Source organism: Symphalangus syndactylus, chromosome 8 (assembly GCF_028878055.3).
Source record: "Symphalangus syndactylus isolate Jambi chromosome 8, NHGRI_mSymSyn1-v2.1_pri, whole genome shotgun sequence".
NCBI classification, from domain to species: domain Eukaryota; kingdom Metazoa; phylum Chordata; class Mammalia; order Primates; family Hylobatidae; genus Symphalangus; species Symphalangus syndactylus.
The window spans coordinates 142,708,767-142,735,965 of record NC_072430.2 but is presented as its reverse complement, the minus strand read 5'-3'; the positions used below and the strand labels follow the sequence as shown (position 1 = coordinate 142,735,965).

The window sequence follows — 27,199 nt, the reverse complement described above, 5'->3', positions numbered from 1 at the left end:
AAAGCTCCTGGATTAGTAAGAAGCAGTTTCATTCACGGTTGCTGCAGTTTACGTGAGCAGTGATGGGATTATAGGCCTGGTTTCAGGCCTCAAGCAGTGCTGTTTGCCTAGTATTTGCCACTGTAACTACGTCCTAGTAACTACTGTGGACAGTCATGCCTGAGAATGTGACTCTAACATGAGGGTAAGCATCCCCTCTTCTCCCCTTTCTTGTAAGTTTTACATTCATTCTGCTTTTGCCTGAACTCCTTGAAAATAATTTGATACTGACAGTCCTGTGGCTGAAAGTAAGGCCAGTTGTGTTGCAGTTGCTTCCTATATCCCAGTCCTTACCTATTTCAGAGAAGTGTTTATATGCCTTAGAGAAATCATTTGACAATGTGGGCTTTGGGTGAATCCTTCATCTCAGAGAAGGGGGGCTGCAGGCTAAGAGACCAGCAGCTTGGGTCTCTGCCCTTGAGCAGCAGAGCCCTGTTGTGGCCTGTTCTCCTGCCTGAGGCCAGGGCTGGCTCCCCCACTCTCAGCTTTTATTATTAAATTTTTCAGACATACAGAAGAAACTTTACAATAGTAAAACAAACATTTCCAAATCTACCAGCGGTGAACATTGTGTCGTGTTTAGTCTGTATAGATGTGTGTCAGGTTGAGCTGTTTAAAAGTTGCAGATACGATGACATAACACCCTAAATACTTAAGCATGCATCTCCTGAAGATAAGGACGTTCTTGACATAATTAATGAGAATTTTCACACCTAAGACAATATTTCCTTAGGTTATGTTAGGTTATCTAATATCCTGTCTATATTTTTATTTCCTGAGTTATCCCCAAAGTATCTTTGTTTCAAACCAGGGTCTAGTCAGCATTCATGCCTACCGTGGACTTCGCATTTCTTTTTCTTTTTTTTTTTTTTTTTTTTTTTTTTTTGAGAGAGAGAGTGTCTTGCTCTGTTGCCTGGAGTGCAGTGGCACGATCACAACTCACCGCAGCCTTGACCTCTGAGGTTCAAGCGATCCTCCAGCCTCAGCCTCCCAAGTAGCTGGGACCACAGGCATGTGCCACTGTGCCTGGCTATTTTTGTATTTTTTGGTAGAGACGGGGTATCTGTCTGTGTTTTCCAGGCTGAGCTAAGTGATCCTTCTGCCTTGGCCTCCCAGAGTGCAGGGATTACAGGTGTGAGCCACCGCACCCTGCCAAGACTCATTTCTTACCAGGCTTTGAACCGTGTTATAGGCCAGCAGTTGTACAGAGTCACCAACATTCTGAACCTGCGTGTTTTTTTACGGTGTTATTTCTGTATGTTTCCTATAAACTGGAAGTTAGGTGTAAGGCCTTCTTTAGATTCAGATGAGATGTTTTTAGCAATGTTTTATGGGGGATGCTGTATACTCAGTAGTCCTTCACTTCAGTAGGCACATAATGTGACCCTTAATTAAGTTGCCAAATCCCAGCACTTGGCTCCGGTGGTAACAGCCGGATGCTCCTGTTACCTTGTGTCATCAGCAAGTAATCTGGGGAGGTTCACTGGTATCTTGTGAATATTCTGTTTCCTGTCAACCTTTCACCTAATGGTCTTAGCATCCCTAAATCATTATTTCATCAGGAATGTCAAAGATGATTTTCATATTCTGTGATTCTTTTCACATGTATTAGTGGGCATTCTGTAAAGAAACTTCTTATTCATCATCAATAAGAGAACATCATAGATTCTTCTAAAAAAGCAGGGTCTATGTTTCATTCTGTCCTTTACCAATTTGAAAGGAAGATAGTCCACCTATAGTTGTGGAAATTAGTGTTTTTCTTTGACTCCTGCTTCTCTCCCTCCATCCTTCCTTTGTGAATCACTGTGTGCCAATTGACTACTCATTGTGTTGTAGTCACAGTCATGGTGTTTTCGGCTGCTCACTTTATTTCAGATATGGCCAGTGGAAACTCCTGCCTGCTGGTTCCTGTGTCCTTTTCATATGTGTATATTAATGTTTAAGAACCAAATCCAGGCTGGGCGCAGTGGCTCACATCTGTAATCCCGGCACTTTGGGAGGCTGAAGTGGGTGGGTCTCTTGAGCCTAGGAGTTCAAGACCAATTTGGCAACGTTGGTGAAACCCCATCTCTACAAGAAATACCAAAAAATAAAAAAGAGAGAAATTAGTCAGGTGTGGTGGCACACACTTGTGGTCCTACTCAGGAGGCTGAAGTGGGAGGATTGCTTGAGCCTGGGAGGTGCAGGTTGCAGTGAGCAGAGATCATACCATTGCTCTCAAGCTTGAGTAACAGAGCAAGACTCTTGTCTGAAAAATAATAATAATAATAATAATAATTGATTTACATCAGTGTAGGGAATACATTTTTTTAAAAAGAGCCCAAACCCATGTTCTCGGGTGCTCAGTTCAGTTGGAGTGTCCTTAGCTCTATGTCCACTCAAGACATGCAGAACTAGGAGACACAACACATTTTAAATTGCAAGCTTGGAGTGCTATTTCTTACTCATATTTAACGTTACAGAGTTTTCTCTTCTTTGGTTTAATATTTGTAGCTCATTTCTCTTAATGCTAGAAATCTTGGTTCTTAACAACAGTGTATTTATTTGTTAAAACAGTTTCTTAGTATCAAAATTAACACTACTAGGGGAGCAGAGGGCTCACACCTGTAATTCCAGTGCTTCAGGAAGCCGAGGCAGGAGGATCGCCCCATGCCAGGAGTTTGAGAGAAGCCTGGGCAACGCAGTGAGACCTTATCTGTACAGAAAATAAAAACAGCACCATGGAGCCAGTTCTGGTGGTGTGCGCCTGTAGTCCCAGCCACTCAGGTGGCTGAGGCAGAAGAGTCACTTGAGTCTAGGAGTTCTAGGATGTGGTGAGCTAGGATTGTGCCACCGCACTCCAGCCTAGTTGACAGAGTGAGACCCTGTCTCAAAAAATAAAAATAGCCTAACTTCAGTTTGTGTTCCTTGCTGTTCTCTTGTCCTTAGAATATACCTCACTAAAGCAGTACTGTTGGCACTGTGTGCAAAAGTGAAATAACTGTTTTTACTGTGGTTATTTTGCCACTTTGGTTATTAATATTATTAGTTTTCCATTTATTCAGTTTATTGTTTTCAGTTTATCCAATTTATAAAGGGCTTTTTTCCCTTTATAAATTACAGGGAGAAAATGAGAACCCCTGTGCATGGCTGGCGGGAATGTGAAATGGTGTAGCCACTATGGAAAACAGTATGGCAGTTCCTCAAACATTAAACACAGAGTTAGCATATGATCTGCAGTTCCACCTCTGGTATATACCCGAAAGAATTCAAAGAAGGAACACAAACAGATATTTGCACACCTTTGTTCACAGCAGCAGCATTCACCATGGGGAAAAGGGGGAAGCAACCCAAATGTTCATTGACAGATGAATAGATAAGCAACGTGTGAGATGTCTATATAACAGAATATTATTTAACCTCAAAAAGGAAGGAAATTCTGACCCATGCTACAAAATGAATGAACCTGAGGACTTTATGCTGAGTAAAAGAAGCCAGATGCGAAAAGACAAACACTAGGACTTCATTCATAGGAGGTACCAGTCAAGTTCACAGAAAGTAGAATGGTGGTTATTGGGGGGCGTGAGGTATGAATTGTGGGGAATGAATCGTGGGGTTAGTGTTTAATGGAAACAATCTCAGTTTGGGAAGATAGAAAAGGTTCTGGGGTTGGATGGTGGTACTGATAACACAACAGTGTGAATATATTTAATGCTGCTGAACTGTACACTTAAAAATGGTTAAGATGGTAAATGTCATGTATATTTTACCACAATAAAAAACATGAAAAACTCCCTATTGCATGCTTCAAAATCTAAATTGAGTAAAAAGACATTTAGAGATGTCATGTTTTCATCCCTGTCCCCTTCATCCTATTTCTTGATTCTTTCCAGTATTTCTTAACAAAAGTATGTAAATCTTTGTGCATTCTTATTTTTTTCTACTTTCTTACATTGAAGGTAGCTATGTAGCAGTGAATTTTTCTGAGAAGATTAAGACAAGTTTTATTTTTATTTTACAAGGAAGGCAGCTGAACAGATGGGAAGTTTACATATAGCATTTAAATTTAAATGTCAGTACTGTGTGCCTAGAACTTGATCAAGTGCAGGCCTCTGATAACTAAAAGTAACTGTTCTAGCATTGTACCTTTGGTTATCTCTGTAGCACTCATTGTATTAATACGTTGGATTTAGGCATCCACCAGTCTTTGGATGGTCAGGAGATGGAGCTTCCACCTCCCAGCCTTAACTTTGCAAACATCACTTGTGGATAGTCTGTTTATTGAGACCAGCTGTGTCTTGCTTTTACTGACATGCAAGAGGAGCTGAAGACCAAGCAGCTTCCAGCTGCCTTTAGCAGCCAGATTAGCCTTAAACACACCAGTAGTAGGATGTCTCAGTCTCACCCAGTCTCTCTCTCTCTCTCTGGAGAAAGAACAGAAAATATCAACAAAAATTAGCTAAGATCTGAAGACACTGTTGAACAGCTTGTCCCACAGTAGGAAAACGGTTTTCTGGTTGGCAGAAAACAGAAGAGAAATAAAGCAGCACAAAGCAAAAGTTGGAAGTGTGTAAGGGCAGGAGGCCAGTCCTAATGAGGGCTGGTACCAAGCGACAGGCAGATTGGCTTGGTAGGCTGAGACTTAAAATGCCACTTACTTGGCCAGGCGCAGTGGCTCCCACCTGTAATCCCAGCACATTGGGGGGCCAAGGCGGGTGGATCACGAGGTCAGGAGTTCAAGACCAGCCTGGCCAAGATGGTGAAACTCCATCTCTACTAAAAATACAAAAATTAGCTGTCGCGGCAGCAGATACCTGTAATCTCAGCTACTTGGGAGGCTGAGGCAGGAGGATCACTTGAACCCAGGCGGCAGAGGCTGCAATGAGTTGAGGTCGCGCCACTGCACTCCAGCCTGGGCAATAGAGTGAGACTCTGTCTCAAAAAAAAAAAAAAAAAGCCACTACTTGCTAAGCATTGTAATTATGGGAGTGGGGGGAAACTGAGGGAAGGGGAAAGAGAATGAACTTTGGGCAGTTTGTTTGAACTTTGAAAACTGGGCAACGGGGAGAACCTGCTGTGAAACAGACAGCTTTCTATTGTGTCTAGGGTAGTACAGACTTTCTAAGAAATGGACATGGATAGAGTATGTATTGGTGTCATGCGCCTGTAGTCCCAGCCACTTGGAGGCTGAGGAATGAGGATCATTTGAGTCCAGGAGCTTGAAGCTATAATGCGCCACCATGTCTGTGAATAGCCACTGCACTCCAGTCTGGGCAACATAGCAGGACCCTTTCTCTTAAAAATAAAAAAGAGTTCCGGTGAAATGGATAAAGCAGACTGGGAAGTACGAAGCCTGTGGGGCTGCTGGGGCTGAGTCCCGACCAGCTTCATCAGTGGTGATCCCTTTGAACTTGTACCAAAGTTTCCAAAACAGAGGTGGCATGGATTTACCCTTGTGTGATGCTCGATCTCAGAGTTGGGACTCTGTGATTGGCCTTTGTTGAACTGACAGGTAGTTGAATGTGCACATCCTACGTAGGACATTGCATTGAGTGTAGGCATAGTGCCAGGGCAGCTTGCCTCATCATCACCAGACGCTTTTCCTGGGATCCATCATTCTGCCCATTGTGCTTTCTCCTGTTACTCTAGTAGTTCAGTGAATGTAAGATTATTACTCTGTACGTGGAACTTTGAAAACAAGAATGAGGCCACATTACGCCTGTAATCTCAGCACTTTGGGAGGCTGAGGTGGGAGGACTGCTTGAGGCTAATTGTTTAAGGACCAGCCTGGGCAACACCCCATCTGTACAAACAAATTTTTTTTTATTTACCTGGACTTGGTGACACCTGTAGTTTCTAGCTACTCAGGAGGCTGAGGTGGGAGGATCACTTGGGCCCAGCGAGAGCGATTGCACCACTGCCCTCCAGCCTTGGCAACAGAGGGAGACCCTGTCTCTAAAAAAAAAAAAAGAGAGAGAGAGAGAGAATGAGAGATGGCAGTTCCTGTGCTGCTCATGTTTTCCTTCTTTAGACTTAGGAATTGTTTCACATTTTCTGTACTGTGTTGTGCATTACCAGAAGCTGCTGGTAGCTACTTGGTCTTCTGGGACCTGCCATTGCAGAGGTGGTCATTGTAATCTTAATCTTGTTGAAACAGGATGGGTTTATGACTGGGATGGCCGGAATCCACACCAGACACCCAGTCACCTGGTCATGGGAGCGGTACTTTGTTGGCTTTTCATAGTACTTACACTGTGAGCTGCTTCCTGAAGTGGCACTCTTAAGGCCAAGTGCCCCACCCATCTTCAGTCCTCAGCTCTTCCCTGTGCACTCTGTTTCCTCTTGCTGTTTAACAGTTTGTATCCTAAAAGATCGCTAGGCTTTTTGCAGATACCAGCAGAAGTCTGAAGAAAAAAAACATGTTTGTTACGGATACTGAACTGTGAGCCACTGAGAGGGTAACGGGGGCCCAGAGAAGGGCCAGGCTGAATTCTGCCTTTAGGACAGCAGCCCAGAAAGCATTTTCTACCATGTGCAGCCATCTGCACCGCATCTCCTGAGCTTGCTTGGTCCATGATTTGGGAGCCCCGTGGTGATCCTAAACGCCCATGTACAGCCATGGCATTTGCGGAGTGCTCTCCCACACTTTGAGTATGGTTCTCTTCCTTGCCTTTACAAACAAGGGCCTGAAGGGGAGAGAGCTTGCAGCTGCCTAAGGCAACAGTGCTACAGCCTAGACCAGAATTGTTTTTTGGGGCAGTAGGCTCCCCCAAATGGTTTTTCCTTGGCAATAGGACTGTCCCTTAGATGCCTCTTCCCGTTTGTAGATCACCGCCCATCTCCTCCATATCCCCTCACCTAAAAATAGAATGGGTGAAACTATGATGCTATGCAGGATACAGTCATTTACATTAACATTAAACCATACCTGTACTTGATGCAAAGGACGTGTGCTCCACAATCCAGGAATAGCCACTTTCAGGGATTTTCCAAATCTAATTAGATTGAAATACAAAATATCCCGCTGTTCTAGCTATTGTTAACCCTGGCTGCATGTGGGAAACGCTCAAGGAGCTTTAAGATACAAAAACACTGCCAAGCTCCTTTACCCAGTCCAGTCAAATCCGATTCTGGAGTTTGAACCTAGGTGTGTGATGAGAACTGCTGAGTCCTATTGAAGGGTAAGCTGGGCAGTACTGCTTGGCAGCCACTGGAGGTGCTGTTCCCACCCATGTGCAGCTGGGTAGGGTCCCTACCCCAGGGCAGCAGTTAATGGCCTAGACACCCCTGCATATTTGAGATCAAGAAATGTCAGTACTGGTTAATAATGTGAATTCCACAGTCTGTATCTTTCACACTTCCATTCTCTGCTTTTAAGGTGAGATTCTAAGTACTGTGGACCCATAGTCTGTCAGGTAGAGTCTGAAATGTTTTTCCTCTCATTTTAGGGATGGGCGTGTTTTGGGCGTGCTAGAAGTGTCCCGCTCCATTGGGGACGGGCAGTACAAGCGCTGCGGTGTCACTTCTGTGCCCGACATCAGACGCTGCCAGCTGACCCCCAATGACAGGTAAAATGGCCCTGTAAGAGGCACAGGTGTGTGTGCATGTGGCTTTATTTCTCTTCCTCACTTCTTCCAGTTTGTATCAAGCTTTTGTTGGAGGGAAGGTGTGCATGGTGCTAGGCCCTGGGGATGCAGAGATAAACAGAATGTGGTTTCTGCTCTGGTGGGGTCGCAGTGGTAGGGAACACACATGGGGATGGGCAGCTGCAGTCCAGTGTGTCCTAGGCATGTGCCATGTGCTGGGGTCTTTGGCAGTAGGGGAAGGGGGTATCCCTGTCAGAGGAGAAGGGCCTTCCTGGCAGAGGGAACACACAGTAAGGCATTAAAATGTGACAGTGTGAAAGCATGGCCAGACAGGCGCTTGAAGGACCAAGGGAGTGGTGGGAAAGTGATAGCAGGGTACTTTGGGGGCAGATCCTGAAGGGCCGGCCCTCAGTCCCATGCTGGAGACTTTGAATTTTAGTTGATCATTGATGGAGAATCGTAGGACGTTTTTACACAGAGCCAGGATCGGTTGAGAAAGACTGTTCACTTGTTCATCTCCTGTTCTGCATGCCTAAGGGTACGGCACCGTGCTGGCTGAGGGCAAGGTCTCAACAGGTGATTGTTAAAGATGGTATTGTGGGGCCAGGGAGGCCCGTGAGCAGCGGTGCAGCAGCCCTGGCCTGATGGTGAGGGCTGAACTAAGGCAGTAGCAGGAGGGGGTGAAGGAAAGCTCCCGGAAGCAGGATTCACAGCACTGAGTTGATGAGGGGAGGCGAGGGACACTAGCGGCACGGTGGCGGGGTGGTCCTCCGAGTGCTGCTCTGAGTCCTGCCCCAGTGCTGCGGATGAAGAGCACGTGCCTTGCTTTGGCACTCGCCTGCTTGGCCTTGTCTTGAGCCACTGCCCCATTCTCCACATCTTCCTTCAGTGTGTGTGTCATGTTCTCACATACCCCAGAGTCCTCCATCATCTTTCCAGCAGCCATCTCCTCTGGTTTTCTGAATGATGCACCTTCTGCTTTGCTTCCTAGCTCCCCTTCCTGGGTTGTAATCATGGGTCTGTGTGATTGGTTATTGAGGGTCTGACTTTCAGGACACTGGAAGGGGCGGGAGCCTGCCAGGACTAGGCCCCACTGTGTTCTTAGCATGGATGATAGGCTTAGCAAATAGTGGCTGAGTGAAAGCCTAGTCAAAAGAGGAAAACAGGCTGGGTGTGGTGGCTCACGCCTGTAATCCCAACACTTTGGGAGGCGGAGGCAGGTGGATCAGCTGCAGTCAGGAGTTTGAGGCCAGCCTGGCCAACATGGCAAAACCTCATCTCTACCAAAAATACAAAAATTAGCCAGGCATGGTGGTGGGCGCCTGTAATCCTAGCTACTCAGGAGACTGAGGCAGGAGAATCACTTGAACCTGGGAGGCAGAGGTTACAGTGGTCGAGATCATGCCATTGCACTCCAGCCTGGGCGACAAGAGCAAAAGTCCGCCTCAACAACAACAACAGCAACAACAACAACAACAAAAAGACACAGATATTACTGAGAAAAGGAAGGTGGCTTATACCGCAAAGCTGTGGGGAAGCATATTCCCCACCCCCAATGCCAGGAGAACTAGAACTGTCACATTGAATCCATTGGTGTTCAGAAAGATTCCAGGGACAGTCTAGAGGGGGGTTGATTCTGAAAGGGAGAGCATGTGGTTTTCAAACACAGGAACATGCACAGCTGCCCCTTCTTGGGCCTTGGACTTGGAGGCAGCCCCAAGCTGTGCAGTGTGCCCCCAAGGATGTTTCACCGAGGCTGGGCTCATTCTCAGCTTTATGTCTGTAAGTGGTGTAAGGCCTATGGTGTTACAAATTCTTGTATATTTTCCACAACACCCATGTTTTTATTCAGTGATTTTTCTTGAGTTTGTCTAGGAAAGTGCAGCACCTAGTGTTTGAGGTAATTAATAATTCTGTTAATTTGTGAAGAGAAGGATGGTCTCAGTTTTGATGTATAACATCCTATCCACAAATACTTTTAAGTAGTTTAAACCTTTGTCTCGGAAATTAAGTGGGTTTAAACAAATCTTAGCCTGGCCAGGCGCTGTGGCTCATGCCTGTAATCCCAGCACTTTGGGAGGCTGAGGCAGGTGAGTCACCTGAGGTCAGGAGTTTGAGACCAGCCTGGCCAACATGGTGAAACCCTGTCTCTACTGAAAATACAAAAAATTAGCCAGGTGTGGTGGCGGGCACCTGTAATCCCAGCTACTCAGGAGGCTGAGGCAGGAGAATCGCTTAAACTGGGAAGGTGGAGGTTGCAGTGAGCTAAGATTGTGCCATTGCACTCCAGCCTGGGCAACAAGAGTGAAACTCCATCTCAAAAAAAAAAAAAAAAAAAAAAAAAAAACCTTAGCCTTTGAATAGTTGCACAAATACTTATTTTATCTCCATCTCCAGGCCCTTTTTTTATTTTTTATTTTTTTGGTTGGACCTAAAACGCATTTATATTTCTCCGTGGTGTTGTAGGTTCATTTTGTTGGCCTGTGATGGGCTCTTCAAGGTCTTTACCCCAGAAGAAGCCGTGAACTTCATCTTGTCCTGTCTTGAGGTGAGAAATCTCACACGGGGGTGGTTGTTGTCCCAACTGTGTCTTAGTTTTCAGAGAAGTCCTGAGACCCCGTTTCCTCCCATTTGTGGGACAGCCCTTGTGCCCTTTTGCAGTGTGAACTCTGCCTACTGACTCACTGGTCATTTTGTCCTGCCAGCCCTGATGGAGACCAGAGCAGCTCTTCTTCCTGGCAGTAATGTCTCAGGAAGGTGACAGGGTGCAGAGTCACTCCACTCATTCCCTTTCTCATCTGGTAGGATGAGAAGATCCAGACCCGGGAAGGGAAGTCCGCAGTCGACGCCCGCTACGAAGCAGCCTGCAACAGGCTGGCCAACAAGGCGGTGCAGCGGGGCTCGGCCGACAACGTCACCGTGATGGTGGTGCGGATAGGGCACTGAGGGGTGGCGCGCGGCCAGGAGCACGCATGGTATTGACTTAAAAGGTTCATTTTGTGTGTGTGCACATTGTGTGTTTTGTGTACTCCTGTGGGACTCCCATGGTTGTAAATAAAGGTTTCTCTTTTTTTTTTCCTAGTCTTTTGAGTTCTTATACTGTGAGCACCTCTTGACCCTTCGGAAGTTGTGTTTGCTTTTGAATATGCTGTCTTTCCTTGTTAAAACCATTATAGGCATCTTGGACTGGCTCGTAGTGGCCTGCAGGCTGCTGGTTGTGTGATGTTTTGTAGTTCACGGGCATTTTGCAGTGCTTTCACTCTCATGATGACCCTGGTTGGGGAAGTGGCATGTTGCAATGAAGAGACCCAGGGGATGACTGGTTAGAGATAAGGCTAGGACCAGACCAGGGCTTTTGGAACCCTCTAGCTCTTTTCAGTTTTCCCTGTGGAAGTAGTGTTGCAAAATGTTACATAGCATGAGCTCAGGCTTAGCCAGGAAATAGACTCATATACAAGGTTACTCATGCATCAGACTCCCCAGAAACAGTACAGAATTAGCGATTCTGATTCCATTGGTGAGAGCTGCAGTCTGGTGGAAGGAGTCTGTGGAGGACTAGGTTCAGTGGCTTCCATCTGGACTCCTGGGTGTAGGTGTGCACCTTCCTGTTGGAGCAGGCAGCCTGCTGCTCAGCATGTCCCGGAAATTCTGCTTCCTACGTGAGGTGGGTGTAGGGGGTTGGCCCTGTGCTGGAATAAGGTTAATCTTTGCAATAACACCTCAAAAGGGGACACTTCTGTGAAAGATGTTAAAAGCATGAAAAGAGTGCATGAAGAATAACAAGCTCAGAAGAATAAGCTTTAAAATACTTTTCAAGCACTTGTTTATATAGAAAACATGTCATCATTATGACTGTAAGTAGTTTTTAGTAAAGCAGCTCTTGGATCCTTTTGTGTAAATGTTTGGCTCAGGATGATGTAAGAAAGATTCTAAAAATTTGCATTTTCAGAATCTGTTTTGTAATGCTCCCTGGCCCCTGCCCAACACACACACATGGTTTTATCACCCAGTTGATTGAGTGGAATTGGGATCCATGCTGCGAGGACCACAGCGGTAAACGCTTCCTGTAAACCTTAGATGCCTCCTGGGGGTCTGTTGTGTAAAAACCACAAGAAAGAACTGAACGAAGTGTTGGTGCTGCCCCTTTCTTCCCCAGGGAGTTTTAAGAGCCAAGTACCCATTTCAGTTTGAGGACTGGGACATTGTACAGTGTGGTATCATTGAAGAAAAGAGCCCTGGCACCCCAGAATCAGGAAATAGAACCATTTATTTGGTAAATATCTTCCTATAGCAAACCAGGTGTTTGCACACTGATGTCTGTGACTCTCATAACATCCCTGTGTCTCACTGTCCCCGAGAGGTTTGACCCTAGTTTCCCAGGAAGGTTCACTCCCAGCCTTCAAGGGAGTCCCTCCCACGTAGAGGCTGGAGGCCATCTCCACTTCACCTTCCAGGTTCCTCCTTACCGTGCTTAGTTTAGCGAACCTGGGCTAAAGGACTGATTCCGGATCTTAAGGTCTGTCTTTTGTTTTGTAACTAACTGTTGTGTCACATAGTTCTTAAGTGCTTGAACCACCCCACGAAGTCAGTTATATAAATATATTCCACCTGGCAGTATTAGACAATAAATACTTCTTTAATAAATTGCTGCATAACACACTGAGAAAATGAAAGAGATGTGGATATGTGGCTTTTTCAAGAGTAAAAGATAAGTTCTCTAAAATATCTGTGCCCAGTGGATACAAAGTGAAATCTAGATAAGGGCGTGGCCACATCACCCCCTTATCAAAACGCACGGGATGCAGTACCCAGGCCAGCCCAGTACTTCTAGGTAGGGTGGATATGAGTCCTACTGAGAATCGCTCCAGGCCTGCCCCAGGGCAGAGTGTTTGTTTGGTTTTTGTGTATTACTGCACTTGGGGATGGAGATGTTTGTTTGATTCGGAGTTGGGGTTTGGAAGCTGGGCACCTGGGGAATCATTCAGGCCTGGCGGCAGTCACCTCATCTGGAGGCTAGTTAGAAGGTGAAGGTGACTGGCCATTGCTCCCTTCTCTCCCAGGCCTGAGCACCCTTGCCAACCAGCTTGGCTCCCAGGAGGTCCTGAGGCACCAGGTTCTTCATAGCCTGTTGTGTGGGGAGGCAGTGGGTTAACTCTTCCTCAGCAGGTAGAAGGCCCTGGAGGTCGCTGCCGAGGGCCTTGTCCTCTTCACTACCTACTCTGGGACAGTCCTGCACTTTGAGGAAAATGTGGTAGGCTACATTTGAGGAGGCTGCGGGCTCACAGCCTGTGTGTCCTCATGAGAGCCTGCTGTCCCCATCCCCAGGCCCCATCACTGCCACAGGAGCACAGCAGGCTTGGGACCAGCCCTCCCAAGACCACCCTTTCTCAGGACCATTTCTCGTCCACCACCTGTCCAATGTCAGCGCCGCATCGCCACCCAAGTGGGAAAGATGCTTGGGAGGCTCATCCCAGAGCCGCTGGACCCAGCCAGGCCCTGGCACCCCTAGTGGAAGCCTCTGCTTCAGCTATTCGGATGAGGGGTCAGCAGGCCCAGCTGTCTCCAATCTGTAAAGACGTTCTAGATCTTTCTTTCCTCTGGTGGGTGGATCCTACCAGTGAGTCAGCACCGCAGAGGGGAGGGGAAAAGGGATCTCATCCACCTCTGGAGAGGGTGGAAGGGACCTTGGCTGTGAAAAGATTTGCAGAGGAGGGGAAGAGTGGAGCTCCCATTTGGAAAGGCCTTCTGAGGTGAATTTGTGAATTAATCTTGCATACATTAGAACTAGAAGCTGGGCCCAGACTTACTGTCCCCCAAAGGCCCTTGTCCAGTGTCCCTCTGGCCCAGGCTAAGCAGTGCTCAGCTCCACTGGCAGGTAGAACACAGGGGAGGGGCAGAGAAGACCAAGGAGCCCAGATGGAGACCAGGGGAGTGGTGAGTGACCCTGTCCCTTCTAAGCAGTAAGAACACAGCGTACTTCCCTGTGGCAGCCCGCTCAGCCCTGCGTCAGCTGACCCTCTTCCAGGCAGGGGCCCTGGCTGGTGCGCTGTGCACTCCATGAGAACATGAAGAGAGGTGGAAAAGGTGGGGCTGGGCACAGGAAAGACGCAGAGGCCATCTGGACAGGTGCTGAGCAGGCCAGGAAAGAGCCTGCAGCTGGGGACTAGCAGGTGCCCCTAGGCACGCCGACTCTTTCCTGGATAACAGCCCAAGATGGTGTCCTGAATCACCCCTGGCTCCGGGACCACCAGCGTGCATGTCACGTCCGTAGGCCTGCCTGCAGTGGCTCTGTGGGCTGAACTGCAGTGGCCAGTGTGGGCAGAGTACCGGGTGGGCCTCCTCCTCCATGTGGCCACTGCTACTCTGACACTGTCCACACATTGTCTAGACCTGTGCTCCATTTGCCCCCGAGAGGAAGGGCCTGTGGTGGCTGCTCACACGCCCAGGAGGACAGCACTGAAGTGGGAGCCACTGCGCACCGTGAGGGAGGAGCCGCTGGCGTTGTCCAGGAACACGGAGGTCCACTGCCCCATCTGCAAGGAGGCTGCCTTTGAGGCACTGGGCCGCCCCAACAGCCTGCAGAGGCGACCCAAGGGCCAGCAGCCACGCTCCCTCCTGCCCACTCAGCCCCACATATGGGAAGGGCTCAGGCCCAGAGAAGAATGTGCCGCCAAGGTCACAGAGCAAGGGCCCGCACGGGTTGGGCCCCACCCAGCACCTCTTCTTTCCCTGCAGTGCCCTGCGGTTCGCGTGTGTGGGAGCGAGCCCCTGCTCAAGGCCAGAGTGGGATTCGAGAGTCCAGCAGGTTTCTCAGCTGCAGGGCTTCTCAGAGCCTGTAAGGGCTCCAAGTCAGGTGCGAGGGTGGCCCTTCCCCACAGGCCTGGCCCTGCAGTCATTTGGCAGAGCCTTCCGTGAAACCAGCACTCTAGCCTGGCTGCTCCAAACGTGGTCATGCACCAGCAGCGTCACATTCCCTGGGAACTCCCGGAAATGTAGAATCCGGGATTCACCCAAACCTGCCTCAGGATCTGCATCTTAAGATCCAGGTGGGGCAGAGACCATCTGAGTTCACCAAGCATGCTGTGCGGCACCCAGGAGGGATCTCTAAATGCCTTTCAGCAAGCACAGACTCTGGAGCCGGAGAGCCTGGCCTCCATTTCTGGCTCTGCTGTGTGAACTTGGGCTAACTCAGGCAGTAGCACTACCTTCCCCAAAGCTCTGGGAGAATTCAATAGCAGCTGTTATTCCACACACCTGCACTCAATTGTTTTCTTTGTTAGTAAATTCCACCTTTATGTCCATTTCTCTACCACTTGCCAAAATTCCCACAGTGCCAGAGATGGTCACTTAGGGTTTTAGGTAGGAAAATAACATATCTGGCTTCCCACAGTCACAGGGGACTCAGGGCGTCAGCCTGGGCAGAGTGCTGGCCTCCATTCCCTCCCTGCACTGGTCCCTTCAGCGGGCCTGTGGCGGCCAGGAGTACTGGGCCTCAGGATGAGGTGCTCAGGAAGTCTGAATATCAGGAGTGCAGAGCGGAGCAGCTGCTCAAGCGGGCAGGCGCCCTCGGGGAAGGGCTGCATTTGGAGGAAGGAGATCAGGACTTGAAGCCTGGCTGCGCCCAGACCAAAGTAAGCGCTTGGCATGTCCTGGATCCTCTCCCAGGCCTGGAGTCTGAGGGTGCTGCACCCGACCCGGTGATCCTGAGCATCTAACAGCACCCCTCTGCACCCAGCCACCCGTGGCCGTGCCCAGGCGGTGCCCCTCCATGCCCAAGCCTGACCCACTCACCTGCAGGTACAGGACGCCATTCACGGAGATGGTGAAAAGCTCACTGCTGCTCTCCAGGCCCACGATGGCCTCCAGGGAGCTGTAGCCAAAACAGGAGGAAGGTCAGCCTGCCCCATGAGACCCCACCAACTTCACCCACAACACACAATCCTGCCAGCAGCCAACACATGCCCAGCAAAGTGCCTGGCCCTGGCCAGGTCTTCTAGTGGAGGTGGTGTCTGAACCGAGTCCCCAAGAGGAGGAAGGACACAGGGCCAGAGGCACGCTTGCTGTACTGGGAAAGGCAAGGCGAGGGCCCAGCAAGAGGCAGCTCTGATGGGAAACAGGACACTGGCTGATACAGCTGGAAGTGGGGGTGTGGTGGCAGGTGATGCTAAAAGTTGGTTCAGGCCAACACACTCTGGGGGTTCAAAGGCAGACTAAGAAGTTTTGGACTTGATCCATTCATTCGAGTCTGCTCCAGCTATCCTATCCGCAGGGCATCTCCGCTGTACGTGGGCTCCCTTCTGGGTGTGGGGAGACAGGGAGCTCACACTCACTGCACTCATGGGCTAGATGCTGCAGGAGCAAGGGATGCGATCATGGGGAAGAAAGTTCCCGGGTGAGGAGTGGGAGGGCGACTGAGGAGGGGGCCTCCAGAAAGCTGTCTGGAGAGGCCTCTTGGAGTAACACTGGTGCTTCGAGCCCCAAGATGAAAGTCCCCGAGGTGGGAAGGAGGCGGGAGGCTGGGAGGAGCCGGGCCTCCTAGGACCTGGGGAGGAGGTGAAGGTCTGGGCAGGGAGTGGCCTGGAAAGGTTTTTTTTTTTTTTTTGAGATGGAGTCTCGCTCTGTCGCCCAGGCTGGAGTGCAGTGGGGAGATCTCAGCTCACTGCAAACTCCGCCTCCCGGGTTCACGCCATTCTCCTGCCTCAGCCTCCCGAGTAGCTGGGACTACAGGCGCCCGCCACCACGCCCGGGTAATTTTTTGTATTTTTAGTAGAGATGGGGTTTCACCGTGTTAGCTAGGATGGTCTCGATCTCCTGACCTCGTGATCCGCCTGCCTCAGCCTCCCAAAGTGCTGCGATTACAGGCGTGAGCCACCACACCCGGCCGGAAAGGTCATTTGTAACAGCTCCTGGTTGCTATGAAGGGAAGGCCTGATAGGGGCAGGAGTAGACCAGGAGACCTGGAAGAAGGTGTGGGGCCACCTAGGCCACGGTGGGGTGTGAACGGGCGGAAGCCCCGTCCGGTGCCTGTTTAACCACCTCCAGCTTGTGGAGGCCGAGCGAATGCGGGTGTGGGGTCCGGGCCGGGGTGCACTCACGCGTTGCCCTGGCACCGGGACTGGATGCAGATGAGCAGGCGCAGGTGGTCCCGGGGGCGCGGCGGGCCCCTCCTCGGCGGCTTCCCGAGCGCTGCGGGGGAGGGCGGGATGCGGTCACGCGGGCGGGCGGCGGGGTGGGCGACAGGGCGGGCGGTCCCCCCAGGCCCCGGGCCTCACCCACGTGCAGCGTGGCGGCGAGAGCGTAGAAGCCAGCCACGGGCGCCCTGTACTGGCCGCTGGTCAAGTTCAGGCCCGGGCCGCGGCGGAAGGCACCCTCGGCGTCGGGCTGCGAGGAGCACAGATGGTCACCCCGGCTCCCGCCCGGCCGGACCCACCCGCGCTGCCGCGAGCCAGCACTCACCAGGTAGTAGACGCCGAGCTCGTGCAGCGCGCGCCGCTCCACCAACGCGTCCCGGCGCAGGCGGCAGAGGAAAGCGGCCTCCACGCGCGGCGCCCGCGGCCCCGGGGCCAGGGGCGCGGCCAGCAGTGCCAGCACGTCCCCCGCCGCGTCGTCGTCGTCCTCCCCGGCGGTGGCCGAGACCGGGGCGAGGCTCGCACCCACCAGCCCGGCGGGGCCACGCGTACAGGGTTCGGGCTCCGCGCGCTCCCGCTGCCGCACCGCGCCTGGCACAGAGCAAGCGGTGGCCGCGCGCCGGGGACCCCTCACCCGCCCGCCGCGTGGGTCCAGCCCTGAACGACAGGTGCTAGTGGGATGAAGGGCCTGCCGGGCCAGGGGTGGGGCGAGGGCGACGCCCCCTCGGCCTGAAGGGCTTCAGAGTCTTTGCTTCCTGACGCTGCAGGGGCTCCCGTTTCCCTTAAGATTTGGGAAGCTCGGGCAGAAGTGCCCCAGCGCCCTTGGCCTCTAGCCTCACCTCTACCCCACCCACATTTTCCAAAGGCGCTAGGGGTAAAATAAGCGATTGCAGCTTTACTGGAAGTACAAGGAGGTTCTTCAGCGCAGAAGGTGCTATATTTAAACGAACAGGACATTGAACTAAAAGGAAAAAACAGCTCAATTCTAATGACTAGTGTGAGCCGCCGCTCCGCGGGAGGCCTCAGTGTGGACTCCGCAGCTCCGTTCAGCCCTGCCTCCTCCAGCGCAGGCTGCCTCAGCCCTGGCCAGTGGTGACTGTGGGTGCCAGGCCGAGCTCCACCTGGTGCTGCCCCATACACCAGCCTCTGCCTTTCGCTGGGCTCTCCTGGCTTCCAGGCAGGGCATGGGCGCGGGTCCCTGAGCACCCGCCGTATTGAGTGGCCAGGTCCACCTTCCTCTGTGAAGCCTTCTCCTGGCCATGGTTCCCCACCCTCAGCCATCCCCAGCCCTGACCCTTGGCAGACATGGGCCAAGATGGGGCAGGGATGGACCTGGGCCAGCTCCACTGCCCTTGAGTCCAGCCCAGAGCAGGTGCCTCCTTGGGTGCCTGCCGAAGTGCTGAGGTTGGCCCTGTCGGCTCCTCGGACACCCTCCCAGGCCCTGCTCACAGCGGGGGGTGTGTGTCCCAGCCGGTGCACACCCCTACCTTTCAGCAGCAGCTGGAACTCCTTCAGCAGCGCCTCGGGTGGGATGATGGGGCCTGGGGGGCCCTGGGGACCGGGAGGCCCAGGGGGCCCTGGCAAGCCGAACTGAAAGGGAACCTTGGCAGTGAGGACATTCGAGGAGCAGCAGGCTGGAAGCCACAGCATCCCCTGTGCAAGCTCTTGCCACTAAGAGGCAGGTAAGGGAGCTCCCCAGTGGGCTCCAACCTCCAGCCAAGGATCTACCTCAAACAGTGAAAGCTTCTCCTGGAGTGAGTACAGGGACTGTGCTGGAGGTGGGGGCCCTCGGGGTGGGGCTTTGGTGGGGAAGGGCTCTGCTCTGAGTCGGGAGGCAGAGGGCTGAAGCCCAATCCTGTGGCCAGGCAGGCCTGGTGGGGGGAAGAAGACTCCAGGCTGCTTTTGGGGACTTGCCTCTCAGGGTCTGCACTGGGCCTGAGTCCACCATCAGCAAGTCCCCACTAGGCTGGGTTGGGACCTGAAACAGGAGCCAGTGAGCCCCCTGTGGGGAGAAGCTTAGGGCAGCACCAGGAGGCTGGGCAGAGGTAGAAGGCCAGGCCACGGGGACAGCCCGGCCTGTACACCTGCCTCATGCGCCGCTCTGAGCTGGCCTTCCATCGTGTGGTCAGATCCCAGGCAGGTGAGACTGGCCCCCAGGGAACAGAGAAGCCCACACTCTATATGTGCCATTTTGGGGGCTCCAAGCAGGAGGCAGCACCAGGACCAAGCACCAAGTTTCTGCCCAGGCCAAGACTCAAAGCTGAGTGAGGGTGAGAGCCCAGCAGCCGCCAGGCCCCCGTGCCCCTAGTCCCTGGGAGCCAGGCACTCCTGCAGGCCCCTCCAGCGTGGACAAGGTTCTCACCACAGCCTGGGCTAGCCCAGCCTCCCTGGCCTGGATGCAGAGGGAGGAGAAAAGAGGGAGTGCCTGGCATTTTAGGGGTGTGGGGAAATGGCTGGGACCAGGCCCCTAACTCGGGGCTCCCCCTGGGGCTGCCTGGGTTCTTTCTCTGTGTTCTCTGTCCCCAGGCCGAGGCGTGAGGGGTGTGCTATTGGAAATGTTCAGGTTGTAGGGGTGGGAGTGGATGAGGAGCAAGGAGGCGGAGCCCCCCACGGCCTGGCACTGATGGGATGCCGGCCTCACCTTCAGCTTCTTGGCCTTGCCCCTGCTCCTCTTCTTGCCATTGACACCCTTGTCACTCTGCCTGACGAAAAGCATCCAGGTGTCCCGGGGGTCAACGCTGTGTGCACGCTCAGCGGTGGGCTCCTGGAACACAGCCAGCCCAGCAGGGCGGTTGGCCTCACTGGGCTCCCACCAAGCAGGTGGGACCCTTTGCAGGAGGTGACTGTGTGGCCTTCTGTACTCTGGGACCCTGGTCCTTGTCACCTGTGGTGCCCTCAAACGCAGTGCCTCAAAGGCAGCTCCCAAAGGGGCCCCCACCCCTCGCACCTTCTCCCCCGGCCCGTGGAGGACGACTCCTAGGAATAGGCCACACCTCGGCCTGGACTTGGCACTCATGGGAGAGGCAGACCCAAGATGCCTGGAGGGAAAATGGGGTGCAGGGCTCGGGTGTAGGGGTGAATCCCTGCACTGCTGGGCCTCCTTCCTCCAGAGGAGCTGCAGTGATCACACCATCCTCCAATCACCAGGAGGATCCGACCACCAGAGCACCCACAGGTCTCAGGAAGAAGCAACTGTGGTTATCAGGGAGCCCAACTACTAGCCAGCTCTCCTCTGTCCATCCCCCACTGTCAGAAGTTCTAAGGAGGCAAATTCAGCCCTCACAGCTGCCTCGGGTTACAGTCCAGTGGGGGAGAGGACCAGGTGAACTGTCATGACGCGAGGCCTCTGTGTGACACTTTCATTTCCTCAGCACTTCTGAGACACTGACTCAAGCACGGATAGTGATGCTTCCAGAAGTTCCCATTCCTGTCTGCACTGCATCCTGACTGATGCTGACACTGAGCACAGTTTTGGGAGGGACCTTCCTGGGAGAGGCTTTGGACCCACTGGGCTATCTGGGCTCCAGGCAAGGCTGCCAGCTGGTAAGGAAACCGGCCCAAGAGGGCTTAGATTAGGTCATGGGTGCTGACGCTGGGGGCTGACGGAAGGACCCTGAGATTTTAGAGCTGACTGGGCCCTTTTATCAGAGACAAAGCCGGCTGCCAAGTCACTGCCTTTGGTTCCTGGCTGATATGGGGGCATGCAGGGCCTTCTTTTGGGAGCTGGCTGACCAATGCACAGGCTAGGGTGTTGTGGTGGGAAGATGGGGGCTGCGGTGCCGGAGGAGCCTGTGGTTGGACGGAGAAAGGGTTCAGGGTGCCCAGGGCCCTCAGCGCTGCTCAGTGCTTCCTTGTGCCTTAGAGGGTCAACTGCACCACCTGCTGGCTGATCTCCCCTCTACCCCCTCCCAGGACCCTCTTCCACTTCGTGTGTGCCCTCCAAGGAAACATGCGGCGAGGATGCCGCACACCGGCCAGGAGGGGTGTGCCCAGCTGACCCTCCCAGCTGCACCTGTAGCCTGTGGATGGACTCTGACCCCAGTGTGGTTTGGGGGCAGAGCTGTAACAGGCAGAAGTTGGCGTCCCAGGAGACGGCCCCAGCAATGGGTGTGGGTATTGGGCAGCTGCCCTGGTTCCAGCCACAAGGGGTCTCTCAGAAACAAGCCTTGGAGCCTGGGAGGACCTCTGGTGTCACCATGTCCCCCGCAAACAGGGTCCAAGGCCAAAACTCCACCTGGAAGCACCTGAGCCCCGTCTGCCTCCTGCTGACCGTGCCCTGACATTTGGCTGCTGTGCCCACCTGGGTGGTTTGGCCAACTGCACGGGGAGGGGTGCCTTCAGTCCCTGGGAAGTGGCTGGGGGTGATGGGGCTGGGATAGAGAACGCTGGGGGACCCCAGGCCTGGCTGCACCCCTGTACCCTCTAGTAGATGCGTTCCTGGCTCTCCCCTCTACTGCCCCTGAGCATCTTCAGAATAAACAGCACCAGCCGCCCTCCCCGGCTTCCCTGGGGCAGCCCTGCCTCCCTGACGCAAGGCCCGGCCACACTGAGGGCTCCTCTGAAGTTCTCCCCTCCTCAGGCCTGGGCCACACCTCCCCAACCAGACCACCCTCTGCTCAGCAGTCCAGGCTCCAAAACCCTGGAGAGGAGGGGGCAGGGCAGAGCTCAAGATCACCCATTCACGGCCAGAAGCCACTTGACCACTTGACTCAAAGCCACATGTCATTCCCCACCCTGAACAGCCCCCTGACCCCAGACCCGCAGGGAAACACTTTTTGTTTTTTAGATAATTGCACCAAATAGATTGGGGGCGGTGGCAGTCATTCGCTTACGCTTTTTACAAATGCGTTCTTCCCAATTTCCTCAAATCAAGTTATTTACACTTTATCTATTTCCCAACTTCCTTCTGTCCCAAAAGAAAAGGGGGTTTTCGCCGACCTAGCAGAACCTTGCTTTAAGTCAAACTACCCCAAAGCCAAAGTCAAGGCTGCCCCGCCGGGCTGAGGGCGGCGTCTACACGGCCCTGAGTCTCGGCGGGGCCCCGGAGCCCCGGAGCCGGGCGTTGCAGCAGCTCTCGGGAGTGAGGGCGGGCTCGGCCTCCACGTCCGCCTCCCGCCGCCCCGAGCCGGGGCTTGCGGGCGCGGGCTGGGTCTGGAGCGGGCCCGGGCGTCTTACCGGCGGACGGGCGGCCGGCCCCGCGCGGCTCTCCCCAGGGCCCCGGGGCAGCTCGTTCCCGGGCGGCGGCTCCTCGCGGGCGCGGCTCCTCGAGGGCGCCCCAGGCTCCGGGGACCCCAGGCCCGCGGCGGCGGCCAGCAGGCCTGCGTAGACGAGCAGCAGGCGGGCTCCGGCGGGGCGGCGGGCCGGGGCCATGGGGGCGGCGGTTCCCTCGCGGCTCCGAGCGCGGCGTCTCGGACGCCCCGGGCTCCTCGCCTTATAACGCGCTTGAATCCCCCGCCTCGCCCGAGATCGCGCGCCCGCCCGCGCCCCCTCCCGGCTCCCGTGCGCGCTGCATGGGGACTCGGGGAGTGTCCGGGCTGGAGAGTGGGAGGGGGGCACGGGGAGAGGGGCAGGGCAGGGAGAGCAAGGGGTGTTCCCCTGCTGGGCGCGTCCCCCCTGCAACTCCCGGTTCTGGGGTCCCTCCTTCGGGCTGTCCAGCGCTTCTGCTTCCTGGGGAGCGAGGCGCCCCCTTCTCCCGGCCCTGGACCCTCGGCCCTCGCGACCCCATTTTCTTTGCGGGGAGCCAGGCGCTGCCTCCTCCCAGCCGGCCCGAGGCATCCTTTCTCCCCGCTCTGTCCCCGACGTCCTCTGCAGGGAGCCCCGAGGTACCCCCTCCTCATTCTCCTGGCCGCGCCCCGCGAGGCCCAGGCCTCTATGACACAGGTGGAGCAAATCCGAGCCGGGGGACCCTCAGGGCCCCTTCTCAGCGCCCCTTTCCCAGGCGGGAACTCCCCTTTCCAGGCCGCCCTCCCTCCATGGCTGACGTGCTGTTCTTCCCCACCTGTAGCACCTGCCGGGACCGAGAGGATGCAGGGAGCCAAGAAACAACTCAGGACAGCTGCCCTGCCCTGGTGGGGCCGAGCGGGGCCTGGGCTGGGAGAACTGACCCCTATCGTGCCCTAGGGGGGTGTGGGGGCAGACCAGACCGGAAGCCAAGCTGCCCACCGCCCACCAGAGTCTTGCCCCCAGAGGTGGAACAGACCCTGCAGGCCTCGGAGGTGGCAGAGGGGCCTCTGGGCGGCCCTACCGGGAAAAAGCCAGCCCCCAGACCCACCCTACCCCTGGCTTTGTTATATCGCATGCCCTTTTGGCTATCTGCCCCACCACTGGACGCTAAGCCGAGGAGGGTCGCACACTTGGCTCGCTTGCCCCACCCCCGAGGCACCTGCCCCTGGTGGGTACACAGTACTTTTTGTTAAAGAACGGGAGAAGGCTCCGCTGGAAAAGCACCTCCCACTCACACCGAGGGCTGCTGTTCCCCTCTTTTGAGAAGAGCCCGCTGGGGAAAGGAGGCCTTACCCTGTCCTGGTTCACAGGATGTGGCAGCAGGGACTGAAAGGGGCACCAGCAGCTGCAGGTGGTGCCCCCCAGGCTTGGGGATGGGCCAAGGTCCGTCCTCAGATGCAAGCTGGCCTTTGTCGCCTGCCTTTTCTGGCCACTCATGCGATGTTCCACCTGGCTGGCCTCATGCCTGGCAGGTGGGGAAACCAGGAAATACTTCATACTTTGGGAAAAGCGTGGGATCAGAAGGTAATTATTCCCTGTGATTCCACCCCTTTTCCCATAGGATATGGGAATGGTGTAGAGTTGGGTGGGGAGCGTGTTTAAAGAAAAACATACCTTGCCCAGCATGAGAATCTGCCTGGCAGGGTTAAGTCCCATGGACTTACTCTGTGAAGATGTCTTTCAATGGCAGGTGAGGACACAAGAGGGAAGTCCTGCCTTTAAAAGCCACAGATGGGCCAGGCGCCGTGGCTCACGCCTGTAATCCCAGCACTTTGGGAGGCCGAGGCAGGTGGATCACCTGAGGTCAGGAGTTCGAGACCAGCCTGACCAACATGGTGAAATCCCGTCTCTACTAAAACTACAAAAATTAGCTGGGTGTGGTGGTGAGCACCTGTAATCCCAGCTACTCAGGAGGCTGAGGCAGGAGAATTGCTTGAATCTGGGAGGCAGAGGTTGCAGTGAGCCAAGATCACACCACTGCACTCCAGCCTGGGTGACAGAGCGAGACTCCGTCTCAACAAAAAGCCACAAATGGTTTTTTTTTAAAAAAGAACAACACAATGAAAACATTTGAATTCCTATAAAACATGCAAGTCTTTAAGACACATTTGAGAAATATGAGAAACACTGGCTTAGGTCGTATGTACCCAGCAAGATATCTGAACTTATTTCACCGCAAACATTCTGCAGGTTTGTCACAATTAAGGACATTTGCTCCCAAATTCACACATATGAGGGGGATGTCTTAAGGCCCTCAAAGAGTGAAGGGTTTCTCTGCTGGCTTTTCATGTCCGGTTCTATTGGAATGTCTATTAAGAAGCCTGATGTGTGGAACTTTGTCATGACATGTCTGAATGTGACATGCACATTCAGTGTAATGTGTTAACATTTCATTCGGTTTCACTTATTCAAAGGGCCTGTATCTGTGGACCACAGGACCCTGGCGTGCCATGTTCTCCTGTGCTCTGCTGGTAGAGAGGGACTCCTGTCCCCAGGAGTTGCAGCTGTGTGAATGGTACCTTCTTGCTTCTGGAGAAGCTCATCCACACCAGCACCTCATTCGATTCCCCGCCAATTAGCCCAGAGAGGTGGGCAGCTTGCACAGGACGCAGCCCATGGCCAGAGCCGGCGTGGGGCTGGAGAGGCCCTCCTGCTGGGCAGGTTACGTCTTCACAGCCTTATGTTTGGCTTATTAGGGTTCATCCTATTCTAGTTGGTGTGAAATAAGAGCTCCGTGATGAGTTGGAGCATTACTGCAGAAAACATAGCCCCATCTTTTCCCTGTGAGGAATGGGCAGCCCACAGGTCTGAATTCCCTCTGGGGCCCTGGCTGCAGCTATGGCTCAAGGTGGATGCCGTTTGGCCCCACCCGAGCCTGGGAAGGTGAGGCTCAGCCTCTGCCATCGTCGGCAACACTGAGGACATGCAGGGATGAGGTGCCCCGATTTGGGGAACATTACCCTTAAGATACTGGTGTGATGTCATTCCCCTTCGCAGTGGGGGGCCCCAGCTTTCAGGCCAGCATTGAGGACAGGAGCTGTTGCCATGTGAAAAAGTTATTTTCCCAAACAATGAACAATCCTCATGATGTCATGGGCCCTGCCAGAGGCCCAAATCCAATCGGTTCTGGTGCTGGGGCAGCCTCCTGTAACACTATCCTGAGGGCATGACTCCGCCTGGGTTGGGGGCAGAGAGCAGAGAGGCCAGGGGTCTTCAGGTGGGGCCCCTGCAGGTGTCTGTGTTCACATTTCAGAGTGGCTTTCACTCAGAGGAAGGTGGAGCTTAGCAAAGAATTGCGCAGATCAAGGAGCAGCAGAAATGGGGGCCTCCCCCTGCAGGAGCAGCCCATGGGTCAGAAGTGGGGCTGGCATCGGGGTGAGCCAGTGCATCCCAGGGTGGAAGGACTAAATGAGTGGCCACAGAATGGGGATCACTGGAGCAGGAGGTGGCCTCCCCCACGCGCCTTCACGCCTGGCTGAAATCTAATCCTCATTCTTGGGCCCTCATGTCACGGCCCGGGCCTGGCTTCCCAGCAGCCTGATGCAGCCAAGCTGTTCCCACTCTTCTCTCTTCCTCCAGAGGAAGGACCTTTGCCGATGAAGTCATGGGAATAAAAGCTCCCTCTGCCCCGAAAACAGTGGGACTGTGAAGTCAGCTTGTTGTGTGGCCTCCCGAGGCCCAGGCGGGCAGCCTTCGCTGTTTACTGGGCCTTGCAAGCCCGCGATGTCATCTAATTTGCAAATCATGTGATTATCCCCATTGCACAGATGAGGAAACTGAGGCTCAGATCTTGGGATTGGCCCGAGGTCATGGAGCCATCAAATGAAACCACATCCAGGTCTGGCCCCTACAACTTGAGGTCAGTTGCTCTGGAGAACCCACAGATTTAGCTCAGTTCAGTGAGCATTTGTGCAGTTGTGCAGTTCCCGTGACGTGCCAGCACCAGGCCAAGCGCTCGGAATACACTGTGGCCTCCTGCATGGGTGTGTGGGCAGTCTCGGGTCTCACAGGAGACAGTCCTTTCTCACCCCTACCCAGAGGTTAGTTTTTTGCTAATTGTCTACATGTTTTTAATAGATTAATTAAAATAATCATCTTTAGCACTCCTCTCAGTTGAACGCAATGCCATTTTGGAAAGAATCACATTCTTAAATGTGACTGTGATCAAAATCGCCTTGGCTTCTGAGGGAGTCACGATGGCTCCTGGGGTCTGTTCCAAACAGGACACTTCTCCCATGGAGATTTCTGTCCTAGTCTGCCTCACTCTCAGTGACAGCCACACACCTGGCTGCCCTGCCACGTACCTGGTGCTGCAGAGCCTGGGAGAAGCAGCCACACTTCAGACCAATCAGCCGGCACCACGCCAGGCACTGGGGAGGGACGGTGAACGACACAGCCCCAGAGGTGCAGACATCTTTCCTGTGTACGTGGCTGTGCCCTCTCTCCTTAAGCCATTGGCACATTCTCCATTCATACACATGCTTTCAGCTGGATAAACTGACGGCCCAACCAACTGGAGTAGTGGCCTGTATCCATCTGTTTTCTTGCTATAAAGGAAAATGTGAGGCTGGGTAATTTATAAAGAAAAGAGGTTTATTTGACTCACAGTTCTGCAGGATGTACAGGAAGCATAGTGCCAGCATCTGCTTCTGGTGAGGCCTCAGGAAGCTTCCATTCATGGTGGCAGGGGAAGGGGAGCAGGTGTGTCACACAGTGAGGGAGCAAGGGAGAGCAGGGGAGGTGTCAGGCTCTTTAACGATCAGATGTCCTTGAACGCACCAGCATTACTGCACCACACCATGCCTGAGGGATCTGCCCCCATGATCTGAACGCCTCCCACCAGGCCCAACTCCAACACCAGCGATCAGACTCAACAGACTCAACATGAGATTCAGAGGGGACAGATCTCCAAGCTATGTCATGGTCTACACTGACTATGGAAAACGACCAGTCCATTTAATTACAGTCACATGAGGGTGTCAGTGGCCTGATCCCAGCAACCACTGTCCCTGCCTGAATAGAGAAGATGCTGGATAATAAAAGGGGCCTGTCTGGGAGGGGTTGGAAAACTCAAGTCCAGTGGCTGGAAGCATGCCTAGGCCCCGGCTTACCTGGGGACCCGGGGAAGCTGAGATAGAGTTGGCAGTGCTGGGCCTGGCCGAGGGCCCTGAGTGCTCACTGAAGGCTGAGGGGCCTCAGTTTACCCAGCATCCTCTGTGCGAAAGATAACACGCACCTACCTGG

At 53.6% G+C, this 27,199-nt stretch overlaps 2 protein-coding genes across 4 annotated transcripts in view; one reads left to right on the top strand and one right to left on the bottom strand.

Moving 5' to 3' along the window:
- Nucleotides 1-10,685, top strand: part of ILKAP (ILK associated serine/threonine phosphatase) — a 33,341-nt gene extending 22,656 nt beyond the window's left edge. For 2 of the 3 annotated variants that reach the window (XM_055291113.2, XM_055291114.2), the window contains 3 exons: nucleotides 7,467-7,586; nucleotides 10,071-10,152; nucleotides 10,410-10,685. In XM_055291113.2, the coding sequence (XP_055147088.1) occupies nucleotides 7,467-7,586; nucleotides 10,071-10,152; nucleotides 10,410-10,550 (343 nt within the window). In that variant the 3' untranslated portion in view covers nucleotides 10,551-10,685. The remainder of the gene's footprint in view (nucleotides 1-7,466; nucleotides 7,587-10,070; nucleotides 10,153-10,409) is intronic. The other variant, XM_063645818.1, reaches the window with a different exon arrangement.
- A 1,511-nt stretch (nucleotides 10,686-12,196) lies between these two features.
- Nucleotides 12,197-22,140, bottom strand: ERFE (erythroferrone). Its single transcript, XM_055291115.2, has 8 exons — nucleotides 21,908-22,140; nucleotides 19,374-19,496; nucleotides 18,220-18,322; nucleotides 17,061-17,323; nucleotides 16,877-16,985; nucleotides 16,700-16,790; nucleotides 15,396-15,474; nucleotides 12,197-14,137 (listed from the first exon to the last, which is right to left on the bottom strand). The coding sequence occupies exons 1-8, from the start codon at nucleotides 22,100-22,102 to the stop codon at nucleotides 14,039-14,041; spliced, it is 1,062 nt and encodes a 353-aa protein (XP_055147090.1). The 5' UTR covers nucleotides 22,103-22,140; the 3' UTR covers nucleotides 12,197-14,038.
- Nucleotides 22,141-27,199: the final 5,059 nt, after the last annotated feature.